The 24,993-nt window shown below is 45.5% G+C and overlaps 1 protein-coding gene across 1 annotated transcript; it reads left to right on the forward strand.

Moving 5' to 3' along the window:
• Positions 1-7,921: 7,921 nt before the first annotated feature.
• On the forward strand, positions 7,922-9,436 carry LOC119659127 (uncharacterized protein K02A2.6-like). Its single transcript, XM_038067052.1, has one exon. It carries the CDS (start codon positions 7,922-7,924, stop codon positions 9,434-9,436), a length of 1,515 nt encoding a protein of 504 aa, XP_037922980.1.
• The last annotated feature ends 15,557 nt before the right edge of the window (positions 9,437-24,993 follow it).

Below are 24,993 nucleotides of genomic sequence, written 5' to 3' on the forward strand. Positions count from 1 at the left end.
GGTTCTAAGCCTTCTTAAGGACCTCCTCAATTTTCAGGCCGTCGTTCAAATAGCGCAGATACCATTTGACACCTTCAGCAGTGAAACCTGTCTCCTTCCTGACGTCTGGTATGGTGACCTCAGAAATACTTTTGCTTTTTGAACTTTTGTTGGCTGTTGTCTTCGCAGTAGACCAATCTGAACCGTGGCAGTTCATATAACTCATGGTTGTACCGGATGCGCCGTCCATCACTGTAGAGAACTCCGAAAAACTTTCTTGTCGAATGTGTTTAACAAATTTTCTGGTATCCATTGCTCGGATGCATATTCGAGTGCTAGGTTGAAGAGTGTCGGCAAAAATCCGTTGTCCTGTTTCAAACCAGTACGTGCTTCAAAGGGATTAGTCAATCTGCTCTGGATCCTGACCTGTGAAATGGAGTTAGTCATAGTCTCTTCGTCAGTCATATTAGTTTAGCTAGTATACCAAATTGCAACCTTATGTTGTGTAGTATTCCATAATCTATACTATCGTATGCCTGCTTGACGTCGGCAAAGATTTGGTACATGTCAATGTTATATTTCCAGCACCTTTGCAGGATTAGGTCGGTTGTGGAGCGACCCGGCCTGAAACCGCCTTAGTACTGACCAATGAGTCGTTCGGAGTATGGTATTACTCGATTCTCCAGAATTTTCGTCTGTATTATATAAGATAAACAGACTAGTAAAATGCCTCTATAGTTTTCACAACGCAACCTATCTCCCTTTTCGTCGATGCTCCTGCGCCAATCGTCCAAGATCTGCCCGTTCTCCCAGATTTGCTCCGCTGGAATCTTGTCCGCGCCCGACGCTGCACTTGATTTTTGTAACCACACGGCGAAACCAACTTCATCTGCTGCCAGAAGATGTGTAGTAGGGCCAGGATCACCAATACCGCCATCGATTCCGTCTACTGCTTTGGGGACACCAGGTGTCGGATTCAGAAGCTCTTCAAAATAGGACCTGCAGCGGTTGTTGATGCCGTCGGTTTCGCTGATGATGTTTCCATTTTTGTGCTTTGTTTCATTGTATTATTCATATCATTCTCACGAGAATGGGGCTTAGAAGGTCCGCCGTGCCTTTGCCACCACTCCTTCCACCCTAGCACTGTAAGCTCAGGCTTACTCACTGTAGTGAAGCTCTGTTCGAATACAGTCAGAACTGAAAGTGGCGATTTCTTGCTGGAGCCACTTTATGGCAGCCTCATCGGTGCACTTCAAATGGAGGAGCCCATCCCGAAATCCTTGATTGTTCAAATTTCCTTCTAGGCTCGAACATTTTTTCTGCATGCATTCCCAGAGGATGGGAAATTGTCGCTCTAATGTTTTGCCATCCTTGGAGGAAACTTCCACGGCAGCGGTCAAAAGTGGGGCAGCACTTCGCGTATAAGTTCTCTTCTTTCCCGCCTTCGTGTCCGTATCCCCATGGGAGGAACCAACTTCGTTGAGATCCCATTCGTAGTACTGATCACCTTTCTGTGCACCGTACGGAGCACAATAAAGCGTTACCCATCGCAGATATGTTGGTCTTACCCTTTTTGCGCACATTACCGCGGATAGGAGAGTTTGCTGCATTCAGTTTGGGTCTCACCGGGGTTACAAATTTGTTCTCACCTTCCCCGGAAAATTCCGCTTGCTTGCATCCGATCTTTATGGACCTTACCTCACCTCCTTCTGCAGTGCCTTCCTCTACCGTCACCTGTGGACGCTTTCAGGTTCACGGTTTCCGGCCCATTTGGCTCCTTTTTCACATACCAGTAGACCAGTAGCGTTCACATCACCAGATTCCCTTTCTTCCGTTCTTTCCGATAAGGATGAAAGAGAAGGTTCTAACAGGCAGAATTCAGCCTGTAGTCCCCCTCCTAAGTGGCTGAAGTTTCCATCCTTTGAGCCTTGCTCTTCGGCTTATTGGTAGATTTAGGCTGTAGTACGACGGACAGGCGGTGTATTATTATTATTATTCTGTTAAGGGAAAGTCGCACAGCGTCCTTAAAGAGCTATTGTGCCCCTTTTACTCGTTATAGTGTACCTATTGATCATAGTATCTCAAGCAAGCCTATAATCGTCAGGAACTTTAGTATGTTCCCTACTTCTAGATCTTTCAACTTTGCATCTGGTTTTAAGTGTTCTCCCAGTTGCCTTGACCTACTTTGCATAAATGCCGGACACTATCCCAGGACATGTAAAGAGGTTTCGTCATTCTTCCCACAAAACCTTCAGGCAGTGTCCGTAAATATCCCTAACTTCCCTAGGTGATAGTTCAGCCGACAATGACCAGTGAGAATTCTCACTATGATTCGGAGGTTCATTTTGGTGAGGTTTAAGCAATCCTTTGTGCGCATGGGTTCGTATCCCCCAGTAAGCACCCCGGACTGCTCCATCACTGGTAGGCTCCCTCAACCGTTCCTCTTCGTTTCTTAGAGTCATAGCCATGAAACCGTTTCCGATTCCAAAGGAGGGTTCTGGCCCGTGTAAAGGCGTACCTGCTCCGTTCTTGGCTAGTTCGTCCGCTGCCTCGTTGCCTTCCAACTCAGCATGGCCTGGAATCCAGAGTATCCAGACCTTGTTGAAAGAACCGAGTGTATTCAGTCTCTCAAGGCATTCCCATACCAGTTTAGAGTTCACTTGGTTGGACCTAAGTGCCTTGATCGCTGCTTGGCTATGTTCAGCCCCCTGTAGTTCCTTTGGAGATTAAAGGAGGCACATTTGTTTATGAAATATGAAATATGAATTGAAATATGCTAGTTTACCTCCCCATTGGCACCAAGTACATTTTCCTTGGACCAATGACACCGGCACCCGCTTCCTTTGCTGTGAGGGATCCGTCAGTGTACCAAGTAATCAGTTGCTGACTTAAGCCGTATGTCGCAGCCACGATCTCCCAATTTGCCTTGTTACTCCAACGTGTTTCAAACTTCCCATCGAAGTGAAACCTTGTTGTCCTGTTGTCCCTTGATATCAGCGATTCGGGATACCACCTAGAAAGAATATCAATCTTCCTCCGATTTAGGCAGCTCCCCGCTTCACTCATACTACCGGCCATCCTGAATATTGTCCTCCTTGCCTGCATCTGTATGTGCAGATGGAGAGGATATAATCCCAAAAAGACCCCCAGGGATGCCGTTGGGCATGCCCTCATTGCTTCATTGATACACACGCTAGCTAGCCTTTGGAGCTTATGTAATTCCCTGGCTCGTGTGCTGAGTTCGATTCTTTCTGCCCAGATTACCGCTCCATAAGTAATCATTGGCCTTGCTATTGCAATATATATCCAAAGTAGTATCTTCGGGCTGCAATCACATTTTTTTCCTACTATGGATCTACAACTAATCAGAGCCCTCGTGGCTTTCCGTCAAGTGTTTCCGACACGTGTCTTCCAGAGTAATTTTTGGTCTAGCGTAATTCCCAAATATTTGACCTCTGTTTCCTGTTTCACCTCCATATCATGTGATCTTATGGCTCTCAGGTGATCAAACTTACGCCTCCTACTGAATGGTACTATGGTGGTTTTAGCTGGGTTGATCCGCAGTCCCACCTTCCTGCACGAGGCACTAGTAACGCTTAGTCCAGTTTGGATTCTATCACATAGAGTATCCTCATATTTGCCCCTACAGATTAAAACAATGTCATCCCCGTAACCCTGGACTTGTATTCCAGTATTTGTTAGCAAGTCCAGGAGTTCGTCCACTACCATACTTCACATCAGCGGCGATAGTACCCCGCCCTGTGGACAGCCTTGAGTAGTATTCATGACAATGGAGTTTTTACCTGTCGGTACTTCTATTTGCCTGTTTTCTAGTATTTTGCCCATCCAAAATGCCAGGGTCTTTCCCACTCCCTTGCGGCTCGGGGCATCTTGTATCACTGTGTTCGATATCCGAAAACGCATACAGTGTAATTTCTTTTGTTTCAAGAGCATCCCGTAGTACCCCTGTTAGCTGATACAGAGCAGTTTCGCCTCTCGTCTAGCCCCCGCTGCCTCTTTCGCTGGTTGCTGCGGTGAACGACGCATTTTTGAGCCGCGCCAGTTCACACTACCCGACCAAGCTCTCGAAGGGGCTGGCTCCTAACACACGTCACGATTAACACCTCGGCAGAACTAGGCTGCTGTCGATGACTCTGGAGTCTCCTAGTATGTCCCGACGTGAATCGGCCATTTTCGGTTCGCTCGTCTCCGAGAGGTTTTCTCAAGGTTACTTCCTGGGATGCAGGTATACTGCCAGCTAGGGGGTCAGAACTACTTACTCCGGCACCTCGGGGACGTCACCCCCCCCCCCCCCCCCCCGTATCGTAAGCGACCCGTTAAAGGTCGGTGACGACCCCCGAGGGCCATCTTCGCTCAGAGGGCAGCGGTAGAAAATGTGACTATAGCTTGCTCAAATGTCCTATTCTTTCTCGCCTTCGAAGACGTACCCCTATCGAAAGGACTAACTTCTTCGAGATCCCTTTTTAGGATTTGATCACCTTTCGGTCGATTGGTCCTAGTCTCCGCAGGAAGCGTGGATGTAGGGCTTAGTGCGAAGCATAATAAAGCGTTGCCCACCGCAGATGTGTTGGTCTCTTCCCGATAAGGGTGAAGGAGACGGTTCTATCCCCCCTCCTAAGTGGCTGAAGTTTCCTTCTGCTTAGCCTTGCTTTACGGCTTATGGGTAGATTTAGGCAGTAGTGCCACGGACAGGCCGGCCGTAGTCGGATTTCTAGTTTCCCACAAGGTTAGAGTTGCCGTACCTTTCTTTCTGGCGGGCTGCTTCACAGACAAACTTTCCATTGAGTCGGGAAATATACCTTCCGCAGGTTTCGCCGTTGCGGGACAAGAATTTGGTAATTCCTTCGAAATTCGTGACTCGAGCGTAATCACAGATGGATTCGAAGTCTATGACTACTTGTGGGTTACTCGTACTGCAGATTCTACTACCAAGGCAAAATAGTGTCCAAGGGGAAGGGGAAAGGGAAGACCTATATATCACCATTACCTTCAATTTGTCCAAAATCGCTCCCACCAACCAGAGACCTGATCCTGCCTTCAACATATCTAACCTCTAAAAGGCCAACATTTTCCACTACAAGCTGTGGATTGTATCTTTGTATCTTTCATTGCCATCTTGATGTAACAGTGTGAACTAAACATTAAATGTAATACATAGTGTGAATTAACAATTAAGTTTACTACAACTGTATTTAATATACATTCAACTGTCAAATAAACATGATTCCACAACATACTGGCGACGAGGACGGTCGTGTTTTTCGTTTTTCCGAGCGCGAGTTAAATATGGACGCCACACAGTTTGCCGAATTTTTACGTGTGCAGGCGGAGCAACAAACCGCCATCCTAAAAATTCTTGAAAATTTCGCAACCGTGACGGTTGATAGAGAAAACTTCTCTACAGAGGTAAAAAAACAAAACATCCTAAAAAACTTTAAATGTGAGAAATATGATGGCGTTACAACGGCTAGTGTTTTCGTAGATTATTTTGAAGCCCAGTGCCACATGTGGGGAATCGCGGATGATATAAGTTTGAAAAGAGAATTATTCGTATCATGTCTAAAGCCGGAAACCTATCGTGAACTAAAAATTGCATTTGCGGACGCAAAGAAAAAATTTGAAAACCTGACTTACACGGAAATCGCGGAAAAATTCGTGAAGCTTTTTGAACGAAAAACCACGCGCTTCAAAGCTCTAACGAACTTTTGGAATTGTGTGAGGAAAAAAGATGAGTCATTCGAATCTTACGCGAACAGGCTAAAAGACATAAGTCGCGATTGTGGCTACGACGGCGACATGCTAGAACGTCAATTACGTGATCGGTTTGCAACGGGTCTCAACCATCCCCGACTTGAAGTGGAATTGAAACAAAGGTGGCCAGAGCTAAAAACATTCGATGATATTGAAGGCATAGAAAACGAAGTGTCGTTCGTGGAAGTTTTCAAAATAGCGCTATCAAGAGAGTTGGCGGAAAAAGACATTGTAGAAAGTGAATGCGCGGAAGTGAAAAAAATAGTAAAACGTCGTGCGAAAATCGGTAAGCGGATCCGAATTTTGTCGGAAGAACAATGTTTAAGATGTGGTGCGCGTGAAAGACATTCAAAAGACAACTGCAAGGCGACGAATCACAATTATGAAGCGTGTGGCAAACGTGGACATTACGGGTCGTGCTGTATAAGAAAAGGCAGAGCTAAATTGATCGCGAGAGACAAAAAGAAACAACAGCGTATTTACAACGTAAAAAATAGTGATACATCTATTTCGAGTTGTGAGCAAGTTTTTAAAGTAATGAGTGCCATTGCTAAGAAAAGAAACATTGACGTTAAGATAAACGGTGTCACGTGTACGATGGACTGGGATCCGGGCGCGTCAGTTTCCATTATAAGTACAGATTTTTGGAAACAGATCGGATCACCAACGCTTATAGGGAAGCCAAAACTACGGGCTTATGGCAATTTCGATTTACCTTGCCAAGGGGAAGCTACAGTGACAGTGACGCTGAACAAGCGAACGCGATCTTTGAAAGTAGTCGTGGTGGACAACGCGAATCCAATGTTATTTGGCTTAGAGTGGAATGAAGCCTTCAATTTGCCACTGCCCGAACCAGTGTACAACGTAGATCGTGTCAACAACCACGTGCAGCCGACAACGGAACCACTGCATCAGAAGTTAAATGACATATTGGAAGAGAACAAGCAGCTATTCGAAGAAGGACTGGGAAAAATAAATAACTACCAAGTTAAAATTCACGTAAAGGAAACAGCAAGACCAATACATATTCCAGCCAGGCCAGTCCGATTCGGAATTCAAAAAAGCGTGGAATTCGAACTTGAAAGGTTACAGCAGCTTGGAATAATCTCACCTGTTGACCCCAACGAAACACCGATCGAATGGGCAACACCCACTGTCAACGTGGTTAAACGGAACGGAAATATACGTATTTGTGGTGATTTTCGTGTTACACTGAATCCAGCACTAGTAACAATACGACATCCAGTACCAACATTCGAAAACATCCGTCAGCAGCTTGCCAAGGGTGAGAAGTACACGAAATTAGATCTACGTGATGCCTATCTACAATTCGAGATTAGTCCAGAGTCAAGAAAATACCTAATCATATCCACACACAAAGGGTATTTTCAGTATAACCGTATGACTCCTACTTGCTGGCATACCCAACGTTGCAATCTATTTCGACGACATAGGCATTACAGGTCCAGATGAAGATAGCCATCTAAGATCATTAAGAGAAGTTTTTAAACGTCTGCGTGAAGCTGGTTTTCGTATCGAAAAGAACAAATGTAGCTTTTTTCAAGACAGTATCGACTATTTGGGCCATCAATTCAACCGAAAAGGGATCTATCCAGTGGAAGACAAGCTGATAGCAATAAAAAATGCTGCAATACCCACTAACAAGAAGGAGTTACGATCCTTTCTGGGATTGGTCAATTTTTACGAGAAATTCATACCCAACTTACATGGAGCATGTTCCGAACTACACGCATTAACTGGTACAAAGTCGCAATGGCGATGGTCAATAAAGGAACAGAAACAATTTGATAGTGTTAAACATATGATAGCTAGCGCCCGTCATCTAACTCCTTACGATCTCACAAAACCGCTTTATTTGGCAACAGACGCATCCGATGTAGGCCTTGGTGCTGTTTTATATCATCAGGACGAGGCTAACAACGAGTTACCTATCGCCTACGCGTCACGAAAATTGAACGAAGCAGAACAAAAATACGCTACCATTGACAAGGAGGCATTAGCAATATTTTTCGCCGTGAAGAAATTTGATCCATATTTACGTGGGACAAAGTTTACATTAATTACGGATCACAAGCCGCTTCAACACCTGTTGGGAGGCAAACGAAATTTGTAAAAAATCGTAAACAACCGTCTGACGAGATGGGCACTAATGCTAGGTGCATACAATTACGATATACAGTATCGTCAAGGCAAATACAATATTCTAGCTGATTGCTTATCACGCTTACCAAACGCACATGAAGCAATTTCGGAGGAAGCGCAGAAGATTCATAAAGTTTATGCGGTAATTCAAATACGGAAGCTTGATGATATTGTACTAACAGAACAGGAACTTAGGAAGCAGACGAAACATAACCTAATATTACGACGAGTAATTGAGTTAATTGAGCGTCACTGGCCAGACACGAAGTGTATCAACAACGAGCTGAAACCATACTACGACAAACGGGAGGAACTATCATACGAAAACGGTATTTTGATGTGGCAAGGACGAATTATCGTGCTCGATAATCTTCAAGAAGTAACATTGAGGCATCTTCATAGAGGGCATCCAGGCATTGGCTCTATGCGTGCGTCAGCGAGGTACTATGTATGGTGGCCGAACATCGACAAGGACGTGGAACATACAGTGAAATCATGCATGGCATGTCAACGTCAACGCCCAAAACAATCTGAACTGCCAATCTACTTTTGGTCCCTGCCAGAGCATTGTTGGCAACGACTGCATGTGGACTTTGCAGGTCCCTTCGAAGGAAAAATGTGGATTGTGCTTGTTGATGCTTTATCAAAGTGGGTAGAAGCAGATGTACTTTATGCTGCCACCACAAGAACTTTGTGCGAATTCCTAGAGGAGAAGTTTATAACATTTGGTTATCCGGAAATTATCGTGTCGGATAATGGTAGTCAATTTACGTCAGAAGAGTTTCGAAATTATTGTCAAAGTCATGGAATAAAACATGTAACGTCTTCACCGTACCATCCGAAAACCAACGGACTAGCCGAACGATTCGTACGAACATTCAAGGAGCGCATGAAAGCAAGTGAATATGATGGTTTATCACAACGTCAGCGCTTGCGCACATTTCTATTTACATATCGAAACACACCACACTCCTTTACAGGGAAGGCACCATCTGAATTTTTGCTAGGTCGACGCCTGCGAACTTTATTTGACAATCTGAAGCCTAATGTACGGCGAGAGATGCATTTTAAACATGTAAAACAAAATCTTCAAGCAGAGCAGTCTAACAGAGAGTTCCAACCAGCACAACCAGTATTCGTAAAGACAGACATCGAGAAAATGTGGGAACCAGCCAACATAGTCGAAAGAACAAATCGATATTCCTACCGTGTTCGAGCAAAGGACGGTGTAGAAAGAAGACAACATGCGGATCATATCCGAGAACGGAGGGTAATACCACCATCAATCGACTTCCGGGATGTCTCAGATTTTAGGCGAAACAGTTTCCATTACCAATCTGCAAGCCCGACAGCAGATGATGAACAGGAACATCAGCAGTCTATGCAGCCCGCTATACCGTCGCATGAAAACGGAAACATGAGTGAACAAGGAGAACACATCGAAGCACAACAAATTGAACATCCAGTACGGCGAAGCCAACGGCTAAGAAATCGACCCAAGAGACTAGTCGAAGAGATGTAAAATTACTGAAGGAAGGAGAAATGTAACAGTGTGAACTAACCATTAAATGTAATACATAGTGTGAATTAACAATTAAGTTTACTACAACTGTATTTAATATACATTCAACTGTCAAATAAACATGATTCCACAACACTTGAGAACCGACTTTTCTTCATGATGTACATATAAAGAAGTTTCGTTTCAAAAGGAAGCAAATTTTCATCCCCAGTGAAAGCAGGAAATATTCCTGGAAAGCTTTTCAAGCGAAGCGTTCAATACCGATAAACCGGTTGCCTATAAGTCTTTCATTAAAGAGGGCTATTCTGCAGAGTAGCGGGAAGTTTTCCTGTACTTTGCCATGGAGTTCGTCTTTGATTTTATTATGCATAATTCAAGCAGATTTATTAGCATTTATCCAATTATTCTTGCCTGAGAGCATTATATTTACGTTACACAAAGACTTCCTTGTTAACATTAACCCGACAAACTTCTCCGAGTTTGCATCTATTTATAATTAATTTACCGGAACGAATTATAGACCCGGTGCAATGGGGAACTTATCAACAAATCTAAGTTCTAATTTATCACGTTTTGTGTGGCTTTGCCCCTTTTTCATCGCCCTCAAAGGTGATTTTCATTGTAAGGAAAATTAATAATTATCTTGAGCAGACCCTTTTGGACTTTTCACTAGTTAGAGGGCGATAGAGCTCTCGTTGGAATTTGAATGAATTCCCATCTGCTCAGTGCAGGTTCAATTATGAACCTGACCTCCTACCGTCAGGCAAGCAGTCCCCAGAGAAAGAACCAGGTAATGCAGGAATTTCAAATGGGAATAGAAATGTAGGTTGGGAGACGTAAATTTGACACGCCCGGGTGGATGCACTTTTTTCCTATAATCTACGAGGCAGGTGCCCGACGATTTGATAGTGAAATATTATGATTATTCGAGGAATGGATAGGGTTGTCTGAGGAGGGGGAGTTCCCGTAAATGAGATCAATCAACACAGATATAATAATTGTGTACATTCAGGACGGAATTTATGACCACAATAGTCAGCCTCATAATTCTGATATTGCTTTCTTGATTAATTTGATTGAAGTCTTCACGCGGTTCATAAAAGAAATCTCAATTGTAATGGAAAATGAAGTAATTTGTTTCTTGTAGCAATTATGGTGGAAGAAGGCGTCATGAAAATAGCATCAGGCTGGTACAGTTTGCGTGATTGCCTGCCTGGTTATCCATTAACTGGTATGAGTACGTCCATTTCAGCAGCATTGCCCCAAGTTAAATGAAGTTTTTCTTTCAATTTTCAGTTAATTTTTTGCTCAAAAGAAGTCACTGGTTCCGAGTAGATCGCTTCCACCACTACCTTATTTAAGAGGAAGCTTTTGGGCTTTTAAGTGTTCTTCTTTCAACAGTCCTATTAGAAAGAGCTATTTTATCTTTCAATAAATTGAGTGAATGTAGCCGCCCAGATGCCAAATTTTGTGACAACCTGAAATAAGCACATATCAAAGCAGAAAGGTAGGCATTAAGGTGTGGTGCGGCCGTTTTCATGCCACAAACTCGTATGACTATGACTGCTGTTATGAGACCAATAGGCAGAGTCCGGTCAACAACAAAGATCTTCAGAACCAAACCGTAGCATTCACAAAGGATAGAAACTCTCCCACCCTGGCACTAGCTAAAGCTAGGCAATCGCAAAAGAAGTGCCTGTGGGTTTCCCCCTTCTCCGCAACTTCGATAATCGGAATTGTAGGGTATGTCGGGTCTGGCGGCATAGCCTCTCTAAGGCCAGTGCCTCGTGAAGACCGCTGTATGCATTTGCATGCACCTGGCACAATGACAGCAGCGTTTCTACGGCCATTGAATGCAGCCGCAAAGGTGAATTCACAATGGCGCTCAGGTTCACGCCTCTGATATGCCGGCACATCGTTCCGCTCTCAGCTGAAACCGCGCGGGTTCAGCAAAACAAACCGACCATGTGATCTCGCCAATGAGGATCACTAGGCGAATATGACACTCCGCGAGCGCTTTTTTGAAGTGGCCACCGGATTGTCACAGAGCTTCAGCCTCGACAGGGAGACCCACTTGGGCCTGCCTCGAGTGCTCGCCTCGTTCCAGCACTCTAAATAGCCCCCTGCGTACACGTCTCAGGGTCCCTGGGGGTGTTGACCTTTGCTGTCGCGTGTCAGGACGGTGGAGTTGGCCGCATCTTCAGAACTGCGTCCTTGAGCAGACGCAGCATTCCTGAGTCGCTTAAACCTGCTCTGATGTCCAGCACAGGATCGACGGGGTGCCATCGATTCTCCCCGAACACCATCTCCTCGGGACTGGCCGTGACTTCCTCTTATTGGGCTGTGCGGAGGCCGAGTAGTACGAAAGGCAAGGACTGCGACCACGACGAATCGTCGCGAGCCTTCAGCGTCCGGTGCCAACATTCCAGCATACCATTGGACTGTGGATGGTATGCAGTAGTCCCATGCCGCTTGAAGCCAAGGAGCTTTTCTTACTCCGCGAAAAGAGTAGATTCGAATTGCATTTCCTGGTCCGTGATGATTACGGCTGGAACACCAAAACGCGGAATCCACTCTCGACCGAGGGCCTCGAGACATGATTGTGTCATAATGGCAGACGGAGGTATTGCTTCAGGCTACCGTGTAAACCCATCGATGATTGTGGGGCAAAACTTGAATCCGTGTGAGTCTCGCAAAGGATCGATGATGTCGAGATGGATGGTGTGGAAGCGCTTGATTGACCTAGAGAATACACCTACTACCTTTCGAACCTGCTTGTTGACCTTGCACTTCTGGCACGCGACGCACTGTATGGCCCAAGAGTTTATATTCTTGTTGATGGACGTTGATGGCCAGAAGTATTTTTCGATGGCCAACCGATTTGTCGTCCTAATGCCTGGGTGCGCAAAATCGTGTATTGTGTGAAATACTTCCCTTCGAAAATCGACCGAAATTGATGGCCTGGGTCCCTTATCTCAGGTCTCGCAAAGTAAATAACGGTTTAAGCCGAAAATAGGAAACTCTTTGAATTGCACGCTCTGAAGCTCTGCGTCGTCTTTTTATACCTCGGTGGTTACCGTATAATCGACGGCGACGGAGACAAAGGGCCTGCAACAATAATGTCTTTTCCAGACACGTCTTGGACATCAGAAGTGAACTGGCTGATATAACTCAAGTACCAAAGTTGGCGAGGGGACGCTTTGTCGCACTTTTGTCTAAGCGCGAAAGTAAGGGGCTTGTAGTCCGTGAACAAGGTGAATGGCTTGCCCTCAAGGGAGAAACGGAAGTAGTTTATAGTCCGGTACGCGGCGAGTAGCTCACGATCGTTGGCGCTGTAGTTGCGTTGAGGTGTTTTGAAAAGAAGCGTTGAAAAAGAGCGGCGCCTACCGCTGTATCTGAGACATCGACGCTAAGGAAGCATCTGGCTGAGGAAATGCTTTGGTGATGAGCGCCTTTGGACAAGCAACCGTTTTTGGTAGAGGAAAGCTCTTTCTGGCCTCAACCTTATCTGGGTCAGGTTGGATACCGTCGGGCGTTATTAAGTGGCCAAGAAGTTTCACCCGCTTCTGGAGGAATCTGCATTTCCCAACGTTTAGGACAATTTCGTGCTCAAGAACACGTTCAAAAATGCACTCGAGATGTTTCAAGTGCTCAAATTTTGAAGTGGAAGCAACCAAAACATCAGCCATACAGACGAAACAAAAGTTTTAAGTTTCGTAAAACAGAATGGATGAGCTTCTGGGAAGTCTGCGCAGAGATGCACAAGCCAAAAGTCATCCTGGTGAACTCGAAGAGTCCGAAAAGTGTGCAGATACCCGTTTTCGGAATGTCTTTGAGAGCGACAGAGATCTAGCGATATGCCGTAACTAAATCCAAGGTCGTAAAAACACAGCAGTTCGTTAGCGACTGCGCATAATCATGGATGAGTGCAATATAATATCGGTCTGGAATTGTCAGAGAATTCAGACGTCTATAATCTCCACATAGCCGCCATTCGCCGTTTAGCTTAGGGACCAAATGATGTGGAGAGGACCAACAGCTATTAGATACATTTTATCACCATCAACGGCGCAACAACCACCAATTCGATATCCCTAAAAGCTGTCTGGCGTCCTGACCTACGTCATCGCTCCATTTTAGGCAGGGTCTGCCTTGTCTTCTTTTTCTACCATAGATATTGCCCTTATAGACTTCCGGGCTGGATCATCCTCGTCCATACGGATTAAGTGACCCGCCCACCGTAACCTATTGAGCCGGATTTTATCCACAACCTGATGATCATGGTATCGCTCATAGATTTTGTCGTTATGTAGGCTACGGAATCGTCCATCCCCATGTAGGGGGCCAAAAATTCTTTGGAGGATTCTTCTCTCGAACGCGACCAAGAGTTTGCAATTCTTCTTGCTAAGAACCCAAATCTCCGAGGAATGCATGAGGACTGGCAAGATCATTGTCTCGTACAGTAATAGCTTTGACCCTGTGGTGAGACGTTTCGAGCGAAAGAGTTTTTGTAAGCTGAAATAGACTCTGTTGACTGCCAACAACCTTGCGCGGATTTCATCATCGTAGCTGTTATCGGTTGTGATTTTCGAATCTAGATACGAGAAATTATCGACGGTCTCCTATCTTTAATCTTCCCGTTTGACCAGTGCGCTTTGACGTTGTTGGTCGGTTGGTTTGCGGTGCTGACGATGCCATCATGTACTTCGTCTTGCCTTCATTAATGTGCAGCCCAAGATATCGCGCCGCCTGCTTGATCTGGATGAAGGTAGACTGTACACCTCGGGTTGTTCTTCCCATAATGTCGATATCGTCAGCACCTCTTGCATTTACCTTAGCATCAAGAATCATTTTCTCGAGGCCCAGGTTAAAAAGAGCGCACGATAATGCATCCCCTTGCCGTAGACCGTTGTTGATGTCGAATGGTCTTGAGAATCATCCTGCTGCTTTTATCTGGCCTTGCCTTGGTCAGGGTCAGCTTAGTCAATCTTATCAATTTCGTCGGGATACCGAATTCTCTCATGGCCGTGTACAGTTTTACCCTGGCTATGCTGTCACAGGCTGCTTTAAAGTCGATGAACAGATGGTGCAACTGTTGTCCATATTCCAACAGTTTTTCCATCGCTTGCCGCAGAGAGAAAATCTGATCTGTTGCTGATTTGCCTGGAGTGAAGCCTCTTTGGTATGGGCCAATGATGTTCTGGGCGTATGGGGCTATCCGGCCTAGTAAGATAGTGGAGAATATCTTATAGATGGTACTCAGCAACGTGATACCTCTATAATGGCTGCACTGTGTGTTATCTCCCTTTTTATGTATGAGACAGATAATGCCTCGTTGCCAATCGTCAGGCATTGATTCGCTGTCCCATACCTTGAGCACAAGTTGATGAACCACTTGGTGTAACTGGTCGCCTCCATATTTAACCAATTCGGCTGTAATTCCATCGGCTCCTGGCGACTTATGATTTCTCAGCCGATGAATTGCACGGACTGTTTCTCCTAAACTTGGTGGTGGCAGTATTTGTCCGTCGTCTTCAGTTGGCGAGACCTCCAACTCGCCGATGTTCTGGTTGTTCAGTAGCTCATCAAAGTACTCAAACCATCGCTCTAATATGCCCATTCTGTCGGAAATCAGATTTCCCTCTTTGTCTCGGCAGGATGAGCATCGAGGTATATAAGACTTCATCCTGCTGACTTGTTGGTAAAACTTCCGCGCCTGGTGCGGTTGCTCCCTCTATTTTTGTAGTTCACAGACTTGTTGGGTCTCCCAGGCTTCCTTTTTCCGTCTGTGAAATCGCTTCTCCGCTCGACGGAGTTCGTGATAAGTCTCCGCGCGTGCCTGCGTTCTTTGAGAATGCAACATTATTCGGTATGCGGCATTCTTCCGTTCCGTTGCTAGCTTACATTCGTCGTCAAACCAGCCGTTCCGACTCCTTTTGCGGCTGGGGCCAAGTATGTTTGTGGCCGTATCCATGATAACGTTCTTCAGGTGATTGTGAAGATCATTTGTTGATGCTTCATCTCCAGGTCCTCTGTTGACTGCGGTTATTGCGGCATCCATTTCCCTCTTATAGGTGTCGCGGAGGGTTGTGTTGTGGATGGCTTCAGTGTTCACTCTCACCTGATTGTCAGAGGGGATTCTAGGTGGTATTGTTATTCGAGCTCGGAGCACCATGCCAACGAGATAGTGATCCGAGTCTATATTGGCCCCCCTATATGTTCTGACATTCATCAAGTCTGAGAGGTGGCGGCGTTCGATCAACACGTGGTCAATTTGGTTGAAAGTGATCCCGTCTGGAGAGGCCCACGTATGTTTGTGGACCGCTTTCCGCGCAAACCAGGTACTTCCAACAACCATTTCGTGTGATCCTGCTAATTGAATAGTCCGCAGTCCGTTATCATTTGTTTTTTCGTGTAAGCTATGGGAGCTAACGTATCGCCTGAATACGGGCTCCTTCCCTACTTGGCTGTTAAAATCCCCAAGTATGATTTTGGTATCATATCTGGGACAGGCATCGAGGGTTCGTTCCACTGCCTCGTAGAAGGTATCCTTCTCCGACTCTGCACTCTCCTCTGTAGGGGCGTGAACGTTAATGAGACTTATATTTCAAAACTTGCTTCGCAAGCGCAGAAGGCATAGCTACTTATGTTTTCAAAGCCGATAACAGCAGGTTTCATTTTTTGGCTGAGTAAGAAACCTACTCCGAGCACATGGTTTACTGGATGGCCACTATAATATATGGTGTAGCGACTCTTTTCCAGGAAACCGGTCCCTGTCCAACGCATCTCCTGTAACGCTGTTACATCAGCCCTATATTGGGACAGGACATCGGCTAGCTGCTCATCAGCTCTCTGTGCAGGGAGCGCACATTCCATGAGAAAATGCCATGCCTGGAGGACCAGTTGGTACAATTTGTCCCGTTTTAAAGCCCGGGAGACTCGCCTTTATCCTTCTCTGTCTGCAGCTTTTCGTTAAGAAAGAGCTCCTAACGATCACCACGTGGAGGTGGAGATAGGGTTTGATAGTAGAGCTGTTGGGGTTGGTTCAGCAGACGTTTCCCAGGTTTTATGCTCACGATGAAGCAATCCACGTTTCGCCCTGGGACCGATACTACCTTTTGACCACCAGATTTTATTATAGGCGAGCCAAATCCTCCTTAACTTGGCACAGGTGGTGAGCCTGCGCCACCACCCACGAGCAGATCCCTGCGAGGCCCATTCATACCTCTCTATGTTCCTAGGACCAGGAGTCCAGAGATTGGAAACCCAGAGTGTACAGCACGTTTCTGCAATACCTCGCCAGCCTGCAAAATATCGCCGCATCCATTCAAATCCGGCACCGACTTCACACCCATCTTTGATCCGTCGGTGAAGAATACTGTGTCAGAGCCTTGCAGCACGCCATCGGTCTTCCACTCTTCCCTGGTTGGAAATTTAACTTACGTCTGGCGTAGTCCGTAGGGAATGCCCAGAGTTCCCGAGGTACTTAGTCTAAGATGTTAGTAAAGCCTTCCCTACCCAGCATCCACACTCACATAGTCTGACAGGGGGTAGGTGGAGGAGTACATTAAGAGCATCTGTCGGGTAAGATGGCGAAACTCCGGTAGCACTTGTCTGGAAAAGGCTGAGAAAGCGGAAGCGGTCTTAACAACGAAACGTAGAAAAAAAAAACACCGCGAAGGTGGAAATCGGTGGGTATATGGTCGCCTCTACACCAGCTATCAAGTACCTGGGGGTAATCCACTGCCGCCAAACTGAGCTTTAGGGAGCACCTAGAGTATTCACGTCAAAAGGTAGCTGGCTCCGCCAGGGCACTGCAGAAGATTGCTTACAGCCGGAGTGGTGAGATCCATTCTACTGTAGGTGTCACTTGTATAGGCGGGGCACTCGAAAACTCTCAAAGGCGGACGCTGGCGAATTCGGTTTACCGGCTGATGGCCTTGAAGGTTTGCTGTGCCTTTAGAACTACATCAGATTCCAATCGACATTCTGGCGAATGAAATGAGTGTGCTATACCATGCAGACGTAGGGAAGGGCACACGGAACGTAAGAATGCGGAAAGGTCACAGTTGTATGATCTCTGGCAACGCAGATGTGATGAGCTTTCGGAGGACCGGCGAACACACAGGCTTATTTCCAACATTAGGGTATGACTTGGGAGACAGTACGGAAAAACCAACTACCACGTTACCCAGTTCTTCACGGGACACGGTGGTTGCTATTGGTAGTATTTATTCCGCTTTAGGCTGGATGATTCGCCGAATTGTCTTGCATGTAGTGACACACCGGAGGATACATAGCATATCATGTTTCATTGCCTAAATTTCAAGATGGAAAGAAGGGGTCTGAACCAAGCACTAGGAAGAAACGTGAGCCCGGAGGGTATAGTTGCGAAGATGCTGAGTTCAAAGGAAAACTGGCTTACAGTCTTCTCCACAATTATAAAAATGCAAAAGTATCTGGTGAAGGAAGAAATGAGGAGGAAAGCTCAAAGGACGTGAATCGAGAGTGGCTAAAGGTAAACCCATCCCGTGAAGTAATACTTAAATGGTGGTCCCGCGCGGCTGGGGCTAGATTGACCGGGGGTAGTTTTTAGTGGGTGCGAATCTCATACGCCGTTTGTGCAGCGGAGGTGGAGTGGACGTATCTTTCTAAAACTGTCTACCTCCGTGTACTAAAAAATACAGTCTTCAACTACAAAGAGATGAGGCTGTTTGGTGTAAAGTTCTTCGAAAGTCCGACGTGTACGCATCTCCAAGACTGTGGTACATATTCTAAAGAGATACAGCTTCGGTAAATCTCAACAAGTCACGACACAACCCTTTCTTGCTGCTTCTGTAGCATAACAGGCATTATGCCATCTGGGATTGAAGATTTATATAGGAAGAGGCTGTTTACAGCCCAGCCAATTTTATCCTCGGTAATTACCGATTTAATTATATGCTTCAAGCAAGGCTTGCTTGGCGGAGAAGTGTGACTGATCTAGCGGCTCCAAGATTTCATCAGAAGATTTCGTCCAGGAACCCTCCCTCCCTCCCTCCCTCCCTCCCTCCTCCCTTTCTAAGAAAGGATGGGCTCCTATGCTTCTTGGACAAAATCTTATTGAACCTCGCAGATTTTCTGATGCTTTCAATATTCTGACTGTAGTCCAACCAGAACCGCTGCTTGACAGTCTTGATGGCCAACTTGTACTTCTTCGGGAGATCTTCGTATGTTGCCAATATTTGTGCCAATAGCAGATGTTGAAGGTCTCCCTAGTCAGCTTCCTGAGACAGATCCACATTCCACCACAGTGGCAGTGTCTTCGTGCTGCATTTAGCAGGAAACGAGAATTTAAAGGCGGTTTCGAATACCATTTCCAGAGCACCGACCTTTGACTCCAGTTCGTCTGCCATACCAATCTTACCAATTTGCGCACCGGAGAGTTTGTTCTTGATAACTTAACTAAACTTCCTCCAATCGTTCATCTTGTGGTCTCTCAAAGGTTTGGAAATTTTTACGGCGAGACCTAGACTGAAAAGTATCCGACTATAATCTGGAAAGGATCTCTGGTCAGACACTATGCAGTTTTTCGCCCTATGAATCCCATTGTCAGTTAATATCAACCGTCACAGTTCTTCGAACACACGCTGATACATTTGATGTCACTCTCCACCATCTAGGTCGCCGTCGTTTTACCTTTGCGTTCCTGCTTCCGAACCGCACTTTCTACCTTTTCCGCTGGCTCTAAGCACTCTCTGTTTATACACAGCGGAAAAGGTTGGCTCTTTGTCTGGGGTTCCTCATCCTTGATAACTAACCAGACGTCCATGCGAATCCTGGGGCGCAGAGATCGGACGAGCTTGTTCTTATTCATGCAGATTTTCGGCAATCAGATGCGAGCGGCCCGTATCCTTGGGAATCTCGTCGTATTCAGCGCGGTCCTTTTCATCCCCCCCGCCAACAGTACTGGCCTCCTTATTCTTAGAAATCTTAATGAGAATATGCATGGCTTTGTGGTACTGGCATCACCACCTCTTCTACTATAGTCGGTTCATTTGTTTTTTTTAATAACTGAGTCTATATCTTGGTCCTACGAGTAATCCGGGGAAAATGTCCACCCGGTCACTAAGGCAAAGGTCTTATTTAAAAATGAAGATGCCCAAAGTGTTCAGAGTTCGCATACTAAACATCAAGCTCCCCATTGGCCACGAAGCCCCCGCCGTATGATTTTACGCCGTGGCTTGGGGTCCTGCTAGCACCTTCTCCAGTGCAGGGACGACGATCCCCGCGCTGTTGTTTCGGCTCATCCCCCCATCGAATCCATTTGCCCCTAACACCTGACCAACAGACCAGTAGATCCTCGTCAGTTGGATGAGTCTACCCCCAGCCCGGTCCGGCACACTCTTGGCCCGTCCGAAGTTGGTTTCCAGCGGCACCGCGGGGAGATCGTGCGAGGACTTGCCGAATTATTTAACCTCTGAAGAATAATCAGACCAGGCCGCTTCAACTACACATAAATTGTTTGCTCCATTTTTCAAGCGGTTGCTGTATTATCCTTAGAGCCATCTTAAGATAATTTCTGGCTGTAGAATTTGGTTTAAAATCCGGTCAACCAAAGGCAATTATTTCTATTATTCTTCTAAACTAACTACAACTATACATAATTCGTCAAATACTTGGAATAGGAACTCCCTTTTCTGTGCCGATCCCGTCAGTTTTCTAACTTCCTAATCTAAGTTGTTTCCTGTTCCATTAATTTCCGAAGCTGTCCTACCCCACCGAATATTGGGGTTGTAACAAGCACTAAAACAAATCCTTCCCGCCAGGCATTGTACCTAACCCCATTGCCTGGGTTTGAAGTCACGACAAGTATAAAGTATTAAAAGTCCCATAAAGTAATTCATGACAGCTTTTAAAATATGCTCGAGTAGCAAATTAGCGTAAGAGGATGGCACGTTCCGCGTTTCCACCCTGCTTGTGAAAGGCTTACGATTTAGTGGAAAACGTACAAGTGAACCTGTCAGGCAGACATAATTATCGCACGTTGCTATGACCTTTCCTTCTGGAGGCAACATTCAGGAAATAAGCGTGGATGTAGACTTATTATCGTCAACTCCGGGGGTTGTGTATGCTGCGTACTTGAACATGCGGGTAGCGGGGGGAGGGTGGGATTAGAAATGTTCATTTCCGACCGACAAAAGGATTCGGTCTTAATAATGGCAACGGGAGACAAGTCCTGTGGTGGATAATTTTATAGTTTCCATCACAACAGTGTCTTGGTTTTGGGGTTATTATTTTAATAGAGTTTGAGTTTATGGTTCGGCAAACTGCTTTCCTGCTTAAATACGTTCACAATGGAGGAAGTTATTTTAGATGGAATCGGAAGGAAGATGTTGTGAAAGCATGTTGAAACGCGGAAGTGTTCATGGTTTTAAGAACAATGTGTGTACATTTATCCAATTTTTGTTGGATCACAGAATTTCGAAATCCTGATGAGCTCAAAAAAAAAGAATGTAATGGATTTTTAACGTCTCGTAACCCGTAGTGGGAGAAGACCACGCTTATTGCATTCCTGCATGATATTCTCCGTAAGCCACAACCGTGGCCTCCCCCAGAACCGGAAGATTAAGAAAACCCTTGTACAAAATGCCCTACAATAGTGAGTCCAGTACGGAGCCCTGTAAACCCCCGCGGAGAAAAGGTACTCCTGAGGTCCATCATTGATGTTATACCAGAGCGTCCGTTCTAGAAAATAGCAGTCGCCAGGGAGTTCTATATACCTCCCCAATCGGCGAAATTGAATGCATTTTTCACATCAAGGGTTACTACCACACACCCTTTCCATGAATTGCATTTTCGAAGTCAGTAGCCAATTTGATGGCATCAATGGTTGATCTGGATCCAAACTGTCGATATGAGAGGCCTCCTTGGTTCACAACGAACTGAAGCAATCTATTATAGATTACCGGCTCCACCATTTTTCCATAGTGTCTAGAAGCATATGGGTCTATAGGGAAATGGCTTACTTGGAGGTTTGCCAGCCTTAGGCAACAGCATCAACTTCTGCGCTCCCATGCTGTGAGGAATATTCCCTCAGACATGCACGCTTCGAACAACTCGTCAAGCATATCCGGTCTAGATTTCATAACTAACTTAAGGGCCCTATTTGGCACTTCGTTCAGACCCGACATATTGTTGTCACTTATTCTGCTGCAGATCTCCAACAGCTCCTCTGTATATACTGTCGGAATCGCCATCACATCCAGAGTTCTCTGAATGATATCAGCGCCCCTTTCTTGAGAGTAGGACACGTAATGCTCCGTGAAACATTTTTGAGATTCTTGCGGACTTCCTTGTATGCATGCTTTTTTTGCACCTGATCGATTCTACCTACTGCCCTCTGGAGCGTTCTTGTGGCTCAGAGGTGGGCTGATCGAAGGCAAGCCAGTTCACTTTTCCACCGGTAGTTGGGTCTTCTCCTGAGAAATGTGCATCTCGTAGACATGGACGCGTCACATGCCGTAGAGATGCATTGTGTGACAAGAAGGAATTTTTCCAGGGGCCCACAGCCTTAGCCTAGATTAGAACAGCCACACTTCCTGAAGGTCTGCTCATCCAGTGCTTTTGCAGATCAGCCTGATGTACTTTTTGGGTTTGGGTATGTTATTTGCCTGGTGGTCGCTATGGGTGCAAGGTCATACAATGCGTCATTGCAGGGCTAACAAAGGTCAGGTCTATGATTGAAGTAGACCCTCCTTTTCAAAAGACAGTCACATCACTTGCATTTACCAGAACAATATTTAACTGGGAAAAATCCTATAAAAGACTTGGGCCCTTTGCGGTAACAAGTTGGTTCCCGAAATATCGGTATTTGCAAAAATAAAAATATCAACAAAGGCGAATAAGAAAAAACAATTTTTTAATTATTCCAAATAATTAATCGCTAGAAACACCGCATAATTTCACTCGAATAATCCCCTTGCTTCGTGAACAAGGCAGTACAACATGTCTTGCCATACCCTTCCCCCCATAACGGTTTTTGTATGGTTCACCTACGATGACAACTTCCATTTCAGACCAGACTCGCCGGGGGTCTGCTCAAGTAAATCCTAAGCGACCCTGCAATAAATGGGGTTTATTTCAATGAACCTCACCTTTTCAATGCCTTCCTGAATTCAATATCCCAGTTATCCCATCGCTTCATTTGGGCATTTGGGGTCCCTATCGCATCCTTTGGCAATATGGCCTTTCTCTCCACACCTTCTGCATCGATCGGACCGAACGATGCCGCCGGCGCATGCCTTTGCGCAGTGTTCAAACATGAGGCACTTAAAGCACCGCTTTAATGAAATTAGCTCTCTCAAACGACAAACAACCCCATGGTCGCGTTGTGGCCGTTTGAGTGCTACCATAGGCTTTCCTCAGACTCCCAATGGATTCTTCACCCTGTTCCTCTAGCTTAAATAGCTCGTTCAGCGCAGTGCAAATTTCTGTCTATAGATCTGTGAGTTTTTAATTTGGTTACGAAAGCCATCAGTTTTGGCCAAGCTAGATTCTAGCTCTTTTAGGTTGGAGGCCAGCTTTGCCCTTTCTTAGTATCTTTCCATACGACAGATTGTCCTTGCTGAGTATAACAACTGCATCTGGGCGAATTCCCACTTTCGATTTCTTTTTCGTCTTTTTTTGATTTATCTTGGTTCATCCACCATTTTCGGTTCCCTTAAATTTCACTTTGGTCGCCGACGATCGCACTAAGGGCTCAGATTTCCTTTCCGTTCTTTTACCACCATTCTTCGATACTACTGTTTCGCTTAGGCGCCTGCTGATTCCCTAAAGGATTTCCATCTTGCTCCTGTACTCTTTTATTTGTTGGCAGGTCGATGGCAATACAATTAGGTGACACTTGGGTCGCCTGTGACACTGTTTGGGCGGCCGGTTTTAGCTGATGTTACCTATTATAGAGTTAGGCTTTTAATAGCTTAGTGAACGTTGTGCTAGTCCTTGATGAACTCGGACAGCTCAACTATTTTTGCTCCGAGCTGCATGAAAGGTAGTTCCTCCATGTCGAGGCTGTCTTCTCGATAAATCCTGACTTTCTTCTTCTCTTTTTTTCTTCAGCCGTTGTCTCGTTTTCAAGTGGGGTCGGCTCGTCTTGATTGATTACGCCATTTTGTTCTGTCAAAGGTCTGATCAAGATGCAGTTGCGAGGCTTTCAGTTCACCATCCACTATACAAAGGCACCGTTGCTTCAGCCGGCCTTTTGGTCGCTTACCATCAACTTCGAAGTTCAGACCAATCTTGGCAAGTGAATTCTCGTTAGAGCGACTTATATAACCATACCTTGGACGATGCCTCTCATCTCAGCACACTGATCCCACCTATCAAATATACATGGCCAAAAATCGCGAAGCAGCGTCCAAGGGTGGCTAGCTAGATCCAACTACATGCAGCCCCAATCAGGGTCAATGCACTATAGAAGAAAGAAAATAGAAGGATCTTGCATAGTAATCTGCGTGATAGCAAGAATGACCGAATTAATATTCTGATGAATTAATATTCCGGAGGTTGGAGGCTTCGGTTATAAAGCTTTTATGTTCATCATTCATCATTTGTGAAAAAATTCCTATGCCTTCCTACACCTTTTTCAATTCGTACAGAATGTACATAGCCAAAAATCGAAAACATTCCCTGACATATCGGGTGAATTTCCAAAACACGGTAATATTTAATTATTAACTTTAATTGAGCCGATATCGGAATGGGTACTGATTTCATGTTCTGAAATTGTTCAAAAGTTTCGGTTGGATATGTCCTGAGTACAAATCCTGTTACACTTTTCGATACATACCTTTTGCGCCATCACTCCCCTGTGTTCACCCAATATTAGAAATAAGTTTCGAAAAGTACTAATCCAGCCCTTTCATTTGACACCCCACATGACCATATTTTGTGAAAAAAAATGTACACCCCCTTTTCGTATATGCGGAAAGCTGAACAGAAAATGGTGCCTTTGTCATATGTAAAGAGGTCCACAGACCACATTTTCTCATCAAATTGTGACAATATCTTCAACCTTTTCCGAATAAGTCGTGTGTGGCGGACAGACAGACGACTCAAGAGGACGAAGTGTAAAGGTGATTGCCGGTGACTTTAACGTTTGGACACTTAAGTAAGGTAGCAGTGAAGCAAATGCAAGTAGAATCGATCATAAACAAAGGAACCCTTCACAACCCTCAAGCTCGCCATCCTGCAAAATGCTCAAAAGCGGACGTAAACCCATGATAGGACGGTTCAGAGGCCGCAAATCACGTGCCCTACTCTCTTGCTGATAATCATCAAGGGGTTCTTCCCCCAGCAAGGAAGGGGCACTAACACCCCCCAGCGACCTCTGAATATGATGGCAATTCCACAAGTCACCAGAGACGAGCTGCATGCAGAATAGGCAACAGTAAAGCCTCGGTCCTGTATGGAGTATCGAAAAGAAGCTCTAGTACGGCATCGTTGATGGACCCGAGGAGTATGTTGCTGTCCAGCAGGGCTTCGTATTCGCCCCACTTCCATGGAACATCATGTAT

Source organism: Hermetia illucens, chromosome 6, assembly GCF_905115235.1.
Source record: "Hermetia illucens chromosome 6, iHerIll2.2.curated.20191125, whole genome shotgun sequence".
Lineage (NCBI taxonomy): Eukaryota > Metazoa > Arthropoda > Insecta > Diptera > Stratiomyidae > Hermetia > Hermetia illucens.